The 12,500-nt window shown below is 42.7% G+C and overlaps 1 protein-coding gene across 1 annotated transcript in view; it reads right to left on the minus strand.

Moving 5' to 3' along the window:
• Positions 1–12,500, minus strand: part of HPS4 (Hermansky-Pudlak syndrome 4 protein) — a 77,895-nt gene that overhangs the window by 13,779 nt on the left and 51,616 nt on the right. Inside the window, exons 3-4 of the mRNA XM_080279463.1 lie at positions 4,130–4,367; positions 268–401 (exon numbers count right to left, since the gene is read on the minus strand). Of these exons, the coding sequence (XP_080135589.1) occupies positions 268–401; positions 4,130–4,367 (372 nt within the window). The remainder of the gene's footprint in view (positions 1–267; positions 402–4,129; positions 4,368–12,500) is intronic.

Consider the following 12,500-nt stretch of genomic DNA (forward strand, 5'->3'; position numbering starts at 1 on the left):
CGGGCGACACCATCAGCCAACGTCTGGTGGAAGCCGCCTCGTAACTCCAACGGCATAGGAGGGAGAGGAGGGAGGGAGAGAAAATGATGAAGACGATGATGATGATGATGATGAAAACGATGGTGAAGAGGAAGAGGAAGACGATGATGATGAACATAAATAAATAAATACAAAAATCAAAGATAGAAGTGAATACAAAGACAGAGATGGAAACAATGATGAAGGTACTGCCGATTCTACCAACCAATTCAGTACTTATGACCTTACCTGTGCGTAAAGCGCGAGTGGTCGAGTGAACAGGTGTGCCACAGGTGTTGGAGGCCCCCTGTGGCGGAGTCCAGCAGTCTTGTGATCTCAGTCAGCCGACCCACCGCCCACGCGCCCCCACGCCCGCACACCATCTGAGGGGGAGGGGGGGAAATAAGGTATCATAAAAGTAGTAAGGTACCATACACGTGATATTAACGGAAACTTGTTCTAATAAATTTAGTTCGAGTATTTCTTCATCAAAATCACCTTAAGTGTACCCTAATAATCTATGAGGTACATCTTGCTGGCAAAGTGTTAATGCGGGAAGGAGTTTCTGTAGTTAAGAGTAATGCATGACAAAGCTGAAGTGTTGTAATGGGTATACTTGTGTAGGCCTATATCAGCAGCTATCTTGCCTTGGTATGAACCGACAGGGTGTGATCATAAATAAAACCTCATTCAGCCTTAATCCTCACCTAAGAGATTATGTGAGGTAGGATCCAAATGCAAAGAAAGAGAAAGCAAACAAATGGAGAAACTATAAAACACCATGCCAAATGAAATGCGCCTCACAACCATTCACACATCATCCAAGCCTTCGAAATCTTGGTTCACCACACGCATAATTCGGTATCCTGTTCGTCTAAACTGTAAAAAAAAAAAATAATAATAATAATGATAAATCTTCAGCAGTGGCAGCAGTATAATAAAAGGCACAGCATCTGGAGGAGGTGGGGGTGAGGGTGATACAAGTGATATTAACCGTTGGTAAAGTAAAACCTGATTTTCCGACAACTTTCAACATTTACTCTTTTCACCATGATAATTTTTTTTTTATATTATTATTGATGCCGTAAGATGATAATATACATTTTTTTTTCTTTTTATGTTTCTTGGCCTCCACACAAAGGCGCTCCGCTTAGGTTTTATGGGAAGAGGGAGAAGGTTTTATGGGTCCGCCTGAAATGAGTCTGTGTTTTCACTGCGCGCCAACAGATGGAACTTCTTTGCATGGATCATAAGCTCTATTAAGATATTGTTTGTCAGCCACATTTCCCGAGGCTGAGGAACCCTATGCAGTTCGGTATCTTGACAACAATAAGGATGCTGTATGGTGTGGTAGTGGGCTGTTGGAAAAGTTGTGAATTCTGTTAAAACACACACTGCACCAGAATTGCTACCCACTCCCCTACACCACTTATCCACCTGCATCCACCCAAACGGCTCATTTCAGTTCACTCGCGTTCATATATTTAATTCTACACCCACCAGAAGTTCCCCATTAATTCACCTACACCCACCTACATCACCCATTCAACTCCATCGCTCTCCACTTACTTACCTACATCATCGAACCATGTACATCCACTCATATCCATGTACCCACGACACAGACTCATCCACACCCGTCTACATCCACCTATATCCATCTAAATCTCACCTACTCCCACCCACACCCATCTACATCCACGCAGACCCTCCTACACCCACCTAGCCTACACCTACCCACACCTAACTAAACCCACCTACACCCGCCTATAATACACCCACTCACCGCTCTCAGTCCAGACTATCATCCTACACCTACTCACACCTAATTACACCCACCTACACCCGCCTATAGCACACCCACTCACCGCCCTCAGTCCAGACTATCATCAACACCACCATTAATCAGAGTAATGAATCGGTATTTTCATCTGTGTGTGTGTGTGTGTGTGTGTGTGTGTGTGTGTGTGTGTGTGTGTCTCTCTCTCTCTCACACACACACACACACACACACACACACACACACACACACACACATTGCAAAAATACTGAGGGAGATCATGACAATATCTGTGTCACATATCTCTTTCTATCTGGTTCAGCTTTCTCCCTTATCTTTGCTCTTTTTTCCTTTCTTCTTTTTAGTTATCAATTTTCCTCTTCTAATTTCTGTCGAATACTGTTTTAGCCACTTCTAATTCTCGTTTCCCATAACAGTTTTTACTACTCTCCAGTTTCTCTGTCATCCTCCCCCCCACTCTCTGTGTCTGTCTGTCTCTCTCTCTCTCTCGACCCTTCTTTCATTAACATTTCTCTTCCTCTTCATTTCCTCTGTCTTATCTCCTTCCTGATTCTCTCTCTCTCTCTCCCTCTCTCTCTCTCTCTCTCTCTCTCTCTCTCTCTCTCTCTCTCTCTCTCATGCACACACACACAATCTCACCTTTCTTCCACCCTTCTCAATTCTTTTCTTCTTCTTCTAACATCGCACTTATTCTTCGTTCTTCTCTCAATCCCCCTCATTCTTCGTCCTACTGTCACCTTCTCATTCCCTCTCCCTTCCTTCCCCGTATTATTTCCCTCCGTTTATCCCCCCTCTCCTTAACCATTTCACTCCCTTTCCCCATAAACTCATTTTCTCCCCCATCCTTCATCTAACATCCCCCTTCTTCCTCCATTCTTCACCACCTCATCCCCTCTCCTTTCTCTCTTATTTCCTCCCTCCTCCACTCTCTCCAACCCCTCATCTTATCTCTCCCTCTCTCCACCCCTTCCCTTTCCTCCCCATCTCTCCTCCCCTACTCTCTCATCTTGTAAACTTGGGGGACAATGAAAAACCAACTGGCCCTCGGATAATCCCCGCTAGGCCGACATATTGCCAGCTCAGGACACGCCCCTTTGTTTACCTCTGCCATCACGAACCTAAACACTATTGATCAGGCTGCGGGTTACGAGCACAAACAATGGTGCTCCTCTGATCTGAGCTGTCGGTAAAAAAATAAATAAATAAATAAGGCATTTGAATAGATAATAATATAAATAATACGCGACTGAAAAGGCTTGGGGTTACGAGTTCACGCAAGTTGTTTATATGGTGTGATTTGGCTGTAAATTATACTAACTAAATGATTATATAAACTCAATAAATGCACAGACAAACTATAAATACATTAATAAACATAATGTCAATCAAGGTGCGGTTAACAGATTAAACAATAGTACTCGTGTTTATGTGAATAGTAAATAATTACAAATCATTATCATTCTCATTCCAAATACATTCCCCAGTACAGGTATTGCAAAAGGGTGAGAAGAATATGATATGAACTGGAATACATAAAAGTAGGAGAAGCAACCAACAAAGAGCTACGATAAATGTGCGTTCTGTCCATTCATTCACTGTAAAACATATGACTATAAACGAAAATAAAACAGATTTACGATTTTTTGTTGTCTTTAAAAACTGAAAAATCATTTCCACCATTTTTTCATAAACATCACGCTTAAAACAATATTCATATACTTCACAGGTAGGCCTACACCGAATAATTAATGTATGATTTATAGGCATGCACAACACATACATAGCTAGAAATACCGAATATAGAAGTGTAATGCCTATACAAACTATGAAACATGAATATAATTCCATACTTTTGCATAAATAAGATACATACAGCCGGGAACAATATTTCGCGTACTATTCCACTGCATGTACTTACAGTATATAACTCACGCGGCATGTCCGTCAGTTTCTCTCTGATGTGCCATATAACAGAGAATTATTTATGCTCAGAGAAACATACCAAGCCACTCTCAGTTTGGTGATATTAGCCAGCATGGGAAATGCGAGGAGTAGAGGTGAAATATTAGGCAAATTATTGTTCTCAGCTATATAATATATATAAAAAAGGTCTTTACAAGTACCGTATACGCTTACTCGCACTCCATCTTTCTATCAACGCGTCAGAATTCTCTCTCTCTCTCTCTCTCTCTCAACGCTTCGTTATATTTCATCACCCTGAAAGTTCACCAACACAAAACATTCACTGTCTGTCTGTCTATCTGACTGTCTCTGTCAATGTCTGTCTGTCCTCTGTCTGTCTCAACTCACCAGTACGAATCTGCCATAGTCCCTGAGCGCCACATGTGCGTGCCTGGTCCTGACTGCTGTGGGCGTGGCGAAGGCGTGTCTGCAGAAGTGGTACACGCCCGCCAGCTGCCCGGCCAGGGAGACGCGGGCGTGTGTGGGCGTGTGGCGTGGGCGGAAGAAGAGTACGGCATGGGCGGGGTCATCCTCCTCTCGGGTGCATAGGCCAGTGTCATATACCACTACTGCTGGCATACACCGCCTGAAAAAAATAGTATGACGTAAGTAATGACGTAAACAATGACGTAATGACGCCTGGATTCACTTAAATTCGCTTCCCCAGATCAGTTTCCCCCCGAAATTCAACCTACAGCAGTTCTAGTTCAACTGTTATTTATTTATCTGTTTATTTATTTATTTTGTAATGAATGGACGACGTCTGTGATCTGGTGTATTGAGTTTTAAACATTTTTTTTTCCTTCTGTTCGTCTCCTGTAAACACACACACACACACACACACACACACACACACACACACACACACACCAGAATTACTCTTGAATGACAAATTACTATTTTTTTTATAATATACCAGTGTCATATACCACCCTTCTGGCATACACCATCTGGAGAAAAAAAAACTATGGCTTTAAGTAATACATAACGACTTGGAATTACTTTTAAACAACACAAAATCACTCAAGAGAAGATACATTACTAGGCTACTCTTGAAAAGTATACCAGAATCATATACCAGCTTAAATATACCAGTGTCCTATACCACCAACACTGGCAAACACCACCTGGGGAAGAAGATGAATGTTTAAATTACTGCCTATCAACTGCACGTGGTCTGTTAAACAATATAAACTTACTATAGAAAAAAAAATATTGTCAGATTCTTATTCCACCACAGTTGATATAAACCGCTTGAGAAAATATACTACAAGTGCTGCATAATGAGTCAAAATTACCCTTAAATACTGCGTAATGACTCTTAAATAACATCCAATATTATACCCCCAAACCATATTACCAGTACCCTCAAAAATATGGTAAAAAAAGGATTAAATGTATACCTTTAACAAACTTCCCCAAGCCCCCCCCCCCCAAAAAAAAAGAACAAAATTCAAGCAACAATTAGTCTATTAGAAACAATAACAAATGGAAAAAAAAATAATTACAGTGTACCGGATCAAAACACAACAAACTAATTAGGCTACCGTACTTCACCGTCACATTAGAAAAATTCTAATATAACCCATGAAAGCATTTACATGTCGGGGTTCAGCCAATGATACACGGAAGCTTTATAAGTTTCATCACTTCGCACAGATGGAATGCTTTTGTGTTTGACATTTTTGCTGCTACCATACCATTTTATTTAGCTTAGGAGAGATATCTAGAACTAGAGTAATTGCATAATTATAGTCTTCACTGATTCCTTCAGTACCAGAAGTTTGTCCTCAGGTTAAATACAACCGTCTGGCGGTACGAGGAAAAAAATTCTTCTTGTTGTTGCTTAATCCCGGTCTACCTTAATAAACAGACCCGTCGACTACAGGCAGGCAACTGCATTTGTGGGACCGTCCCACAGGCACAGTGCATTACATACACCGTGTATGGAACCAGCGCCCCCTTTTAGTAGACAGCGCCTCACCAGACTTGGACTAGGGTCTTTACGCATAGCGAGGCGCAGGGAAATGTGGGGAGGTTCGGTTGTTGGGTGGACGCCACAGGTACTTCCCTCCACCTAAGGTACACAGTGCCACCACTTGTAGGAGCCTTGTCAACAGCAACAAGACTTTTTTTTTAAGTCAATGAAGTGAAAAGGTTAAACAAAGAGGAAAAAAAAAACATATCAGAGCCAAAAAATAAAACACACACACACACACACACACACACACACACACACACACACACACACACACACACACACACACACACACAGACAACAAACACCCAAAACAAAGGCCAATACAATAGAAAAGAAAAATAAAACAGGAACACAGTGCACACGATCAAAGCTACACCCCAACACGGCATGCCAATTACTTCACCGTCATATCGGAAAAATTCATACCCTCACAATACAACCTTTGAAAGCATTAATGTTTCTGGTTTTACAGGACAATACACGCAGCCCTATGATTTCAAAAGCTGGGGGGGGGGAGGGGGATACAAAGGGTTTCAATTACATGGCACACACACACACACACAACCACATATGTGAAGTTAATGTCTACACTTCTTTTACACATATACAGACAGGCAGACAGCAGACAGACAGGCACAGACAGCCACATATGTACTGTCCCCATCAGCAGTTCCTATACACACTGACAGGCAGACAGACCGAGACAATCAGACAGCTAAAACTGCCATCAACAGTCCCTTCACATTCAGACAGTCGGACAAACAGACAGATAGACAGAAAATCAGCCACGTGAAGTTGCCGTCAACAAACCCTTTACAGAGACAGACAGATAGACAGAGAAAGAGAGAGGCAAAAAGACAGGCAGGCACACAGACAGACAGAAGGAGACAGAGAACTATATACGTACAGTCGCGGACAATAATTCGTTTACATGTGCGGGGTTCGTAACTACCGATCCAATAATTCCACCTTCATTATTTGCACTACTTAGCTTAGCAAGACTTCATTAGGGTTTGACAAAAGAGCGAGATGATATAAAGGGACTACTGATTGCAACTCCACATTCCAACACACACACACCTAAACTATACAACACACACACACACACACACACACACACACACACACACACACACAACCACCCAGTCCTCCCAGAAATTAACCGAAAAAAAGCACACAAACAAACTCCCGCGAAAAAAATCCCCTCAAATGACAGCAATTCCAAGGTTAATTACACCCAGTCATTAACATACAGCAATAACACCAATTCCAACACCCCCTCCCCCACCCCGTCTGAACTGGGCGGGATATTTAACAAGCATTATTGGACTCTGTAATAACCGAGGTGCAGCTGTAATAAACGTCAGAAGTATTCGGGCATAACTATTCCGGCTCATAAAGGGACGGGGACAGTGTGTGTGTGTGTGTGTGTGTGTGTGTGTGTGTGTGTGTGTGTGTGTGTGTGTGTGTGTGTGTGTGTGTGTGTGTGTGTGTGTGTGTGTGTGTGTGTGTGTGTGTGTGTGTGAGAGAGAGAGAGAGAGTAAGGTGTATAAAATCTGGTGTTATCAGGTGTGTAGGTCAGGTGTGAGAGTCGGCCGCTAATAAGGTGTGTGTCAGGTGCGAGTCTGGGATGAGTCAGGTGTGAATGTCATGTCTGAGTCAGGTGTGTGTGTGTGTGTGTGTGTGTGTGTGTGTGTGTGTGTGTGTGTGTGTGTGTGTGTGTGTGTGTGTGTGTGTGTGTGTATCAGATGTGAGTCAGGTGTGTGAATCAGACGTATGAGTCAGGTGCAAGACAAATATTCAAGTTAGGCGTGAAAGTACAGTGTGTCAACCAGGTATGTGAGTCACCTATTCGTGTCAGGTGTATGAATCAAATTGTCACAAGCCTGAACTTATAATCGGTGTAACAGACAGACTAAAGTGTTCCGTCACAGCTGATTGGGCAGAATTAACCCCCCAAAATACCATTACCCATAACAGGTGATGAACCGTGAGTCGTGCCAACCTTAGTTAACCTCTTTACCACGATGACATCTCTCGTAATTTATTCTTGTTGCTGCCAGACGATTTGGGTTAAGTTCTAGAAAAGCCCCCTAGTAGTAAAGGGGTTACTGAAGGCTGTATCTAACCCCTCTAGTCCGAAAAATGCCCCCTAAACTGAGAAAAATCATCTAATAGTAGCAAGAATTGATATAAAGCACGTCAAAATAATCAATTAAATCTTTCAATAAATATCATTAACCGCAGACAACTACCAAAATGTTTCCTGTCAATAATCTTGTGGCTGCAAAAACTGATATGGAATACGTCAAAAGCATTAATTAACCCTTCTAACAGCTATTATTAACCGCAGAATACTCCCCCGAAACCATAATTAACCAGCAGACATCCGGATTCTCATTAACCACCCCTGGCGTCCCTACCTACCCCACGGCCCCCCAGAATCCGTCCACCCCCACACCATCTCATGTGATCTCCCGGCTCCACTCAGATCTCTCCCCGGCCCACAATCAGGCAATACCAGACAATACTTCCCCATCAGAGACACAATCAGGACGAAGGGGGATCAGATAGACGCTTTCCCTGATTTCCTAGACACCAAAACCCAGCTGGAAAAACAAACACGCATCGCCGCCGTCATTTGTCTTTGGTGTTTGTATTATTTTGAAGCTTTTGTTTTTCTCAACGGCTGCAAGTTAACGAACAAGTTACTAGGAACAATCAGAGCTATTATTTTCCTATTTTTCAAGGCAGCCCAACTCACCTGGAGAAAAACACGCATCCCCCCTTCACTTGTTACTGTTGGCTCTGCTGTTTTGACGCTCCTCATTCTTCCCTCGACCATAAGATAAAGAATCAGAACACAGGAATTCAAACCAATGCTTCTTGATTTCCGACGAGTATCTGCAAAAATTGTCCATCATAAGAGGAGACAATTACGAAGGCCGGAAATCAAACCAACTTTGATTTAGGAGGGAACAGAAGGGGGGGGGGGGACGCAGTGGTGAGGGGAACGACCGGGACGAAAAACACGCAACGCTGCCTTCACTTGTTTCAGGTGATTCTATTGTCCAACAGCTCTTCAGATTTCCGAAAAAAATATATATATCGCCTCTGCCAGCAACAATCAGTATGCCAGGAAATCAGACTATTTTGATTTCGGCGAGCACAATGCGGAGGCGAGCTGGTGAGGGGAAGGGCCAACTCGCCGGGACAATAACAAACACACGCATCACAGCCTTCACTTATTCCCGATGACTCTATTGTTTTGACGCTCTTCAGATTTCCGCGTCGTCGCCCGCAGGTTTATCGACCGTAAGAAACACAGTGTGGGCACCACGAAATCAGCCTTAAATACTTCCTGATTTTCAAAGCGTGCCAAACTGAAGCAAAAACAACAAAACACCCATCAAAGAGTCACTTATTTCTGATTACTATACTGTTTTGATGCACTTCATATTTCCTCGTCTCTGTCAGCATTTTTATCGACAGCATGAGAAACAATCAGGACGGCGGGAAATCGGGAGTTGTATTTCCTGGGTTACGTGCAGGACCAACACGCCGCGACAATAACAAACACGCATCGTCGCCTTCACTTGTCTATAATGGCTCTATTGTCCGGTCGCTCTTCCATTATCCGACTCCAGACAAAAATATCAAGGACAACAGAGGGACAATCCTGACGGCGGGAGATCAGAAATAAGTCTTCCTGTTTTCCGAAGGAGGCTGAGAGAAGAAAATCAAACACCTCCTCCCTCCCTCCAGTTCATCCCTCAGTTCACTTCCCTCCTTTCCACTTCTTTCCCCTTCCCCTTTCCTATATCCACCCTCACCACTCCCCCCTCCCGTACCTTCCTTACCTCATCTCCATTTCTCTCTCTCTCTCTCTCTCTCTCTCTCTCTCTCTCTCTCTCTCTCTCTCTCTCTCACACACACACACACACACACACACACACACACACACACACACACTTCGCTATACCGAATATACACACATACAGTATATTCCGTCTCTATTCATGCCTGGAGTGCGCCGAAGTCTGGCCGATACTGTTGCATCTTCTCAATAAACCTAATTTCCATATGTGGGTGTAACATCTTCATCTGAATAATTCCCGGGGCTGTGAAATCAAGATACGAAGGCTGTTGGTTTTGTCACATCTGCAGTTACTCTCTCTTCGAAAAAATTATTGGACACTACTAATACTGACGATATTCTGGATCATGTTGGGATTATTAAGCAGTGTTCAGCATTAATCAGATTATAAACTGCATTAGTTTACAAACTGCATCTATTTTTCAAACCTAAAATTTCCAAGCACACTTCCACAATTTCTCTCATAAATATACAGTTTTTACAGGTCCAAACGAGGACATCTCGAAAATAAAAACACAACGCTTTAATCACAGCCCATGATATCGCCATAAATCCCTCCATCACGAACCAATCAGGGTTAAATATTGAGGTCTGTCTTGAGGCTTCCTGGTTCGGTCAGTATGCTGACGAACGCTGATTGGTTAGACGCCCTCCGTAGCACTTCTTCCTTAGCGCTTTATTTTCCACACTGTACCTTAACATTCCATTGTAGTATAGGTGACATTAGAAACTCAGTAGTACCATTTCCTTAGCGATTTATTTTTATACTGCACGTTAATATTCCGGAGTGTGGTATTTACATCATTTTAGCATCGAGATAACGAGGATATAGAGACGTAATATAGAGAATAAACCGTAAAGGAAGAGATATTACGAAATCCCCAAGGCCACCCAACTTAGAATACATCCCTGCGCTTCCATCTCCTCCAATTAATCCCTCCCAAATCCCCCTATAAGGCACCAATCAGGGTTAAATCTTGGGCTCCGACTTGAGGTGTTCCGGCAGTATGGAGACGGACGCTGATTGGCTGAGCGTCCACCAATCCGAATTCATCTCGGGAATGGGCTCGAGGGCTTGCTATTGGTTCCCTCGGCCTGGCGCCTTAATGAATGTAGATTACGGGGAGTTAAATGATAGCAATTAAGGGCGGAATGACTCACTTAAATAACGATGCCAATTTACTTAGGCTCATAGACGCCCAAGACCTAAAATACAGTCCCCTGTTAATTCACTGGGCCCGTATACAAGCACGCAAACACGCACACACTGCACACACTCATACACACACACACACACACACACACACACACATTCATACACACACACACACACACACACACACACACACACACACACACACACACACACACAGGGAAACATAAGTCGCCCACACACAAACGTACACATAATGAAATGCACACTCATGCGCACTCTAACACACAAATCCAAACCCAAGAAGTTATATGCACACAGGAACAAGCAGACACAAAACACAAACACCTGAAGCAAACACAAACACACTCGCGATTACACGTCAAAACAAACAATGGCAATACCAACATTTATATATTTCTTGTAACTACCCAAATCACCTGACGATCATTCCCTTACAACAATAACGTTATTATTTATTCATTTATTCATTTATAATTCTTGGTACCGCCCGACTATATTAATTATTTCTGGAGACATAATCCTCACAGTGAAGGATTTAGAAACAGCCTCCACTCTCAGTACTAAGCAATATTTTTTTCTATTTGCTTTCTTCCTTTTTCTTCTAAGGTGCTAAGGCCATGAGGAGTGAATGAAGGCTAAGACTGAAGAGGTAAGTGTATGATGGAGGCTGAGGAAGACTTGGTTCGGTATCCTTGTCAGTTAAGGAAGCTCCCTAACACCTTTTCCTAAGCGATTTATTTAGCTTATTACACCTTACTGTTCTTTCTCCCTTAAACCCTTACAATATCGCTATACTCTGGATAAAAAACATACAAATGGATATCACCCAGCCACATCCAAAAATAAATAAATAAGGAGGAGGTGTTAGGGACCTCATCAGCCGACGAAATAAAGGTCTTCGAATTATTGCCTATCGACTACACGGGGGTAAATACAGCAATAATTTTTTTCCAACTCACAATCTTCCTCTACAAAACAACAGGTAACAATCGAATATACATCCCGGTGACTAATTATAATATGAAGTGGAGTGGTTGGAAGGAGATGGAGAGAAGAAAGAACAAGGTGGCCGGGGTTGGGGGAGGGAGGAGGTATTTGAGGGAAAGTGGTGTGTGTTGCAAAGAAAGAGTCGTTGGTTAATAGGGACAGAAAAAATTGGAGGTCCGTTTATCACGCTCACTCCTCACTGGATGGCAGGAAATCAACACCAACCTGGACCTGTACATCACTCTGTGTCGAAGTGTGGCTGACAGACTCCAGGAATGTGTCAATGGTGAGGGCGGACACATTGAACACTTACGAGACTTAAAGTGTGCCTTTTGTGTTGGAATAAATGGTAAATGTCAACCTACTCTTGCACCACCCTGTATAATTAGGTGGATAGATATACAAGCGAAGATAGATAAACCAGGCTAGATAGACACCGAGAAGTAGATAAAATGAAAACGATAGACAGACTGACAGACAGATACATAGATATACTGTAGATGGATAGATACAGATAAGCAGATCAAGCTCCGCAGCTCCGATAAAATTATTTTCACGCTGAAAAGAAAATACGAAAATATAATTAAATGATTATGTTCTGATTACTTACTTAACTGATCATAACAGAAAATGTCAAAGTTCATAATTTGTGCAAGTCTCTCTCTCTCTCTCTCTCTCTTTCTCCCTCTCTCTCCAG

The sequence above is a fragment of the Coenobita brevimanus genome, chromosome 78 (assembly GCF_032717465.1).
Source record: "Coenobita brevimanus isolate Jiangsu-jjx chromosome 78, ASM3271746v2, whole genome shotgun sequence".
Classification (NCBI taxonomy): Eukaryota; Metazoa; Arthropoda; class Malacostraca; order Decapoda; family Coenobitidae; genus Coenobita; species Coenobita brevimanus.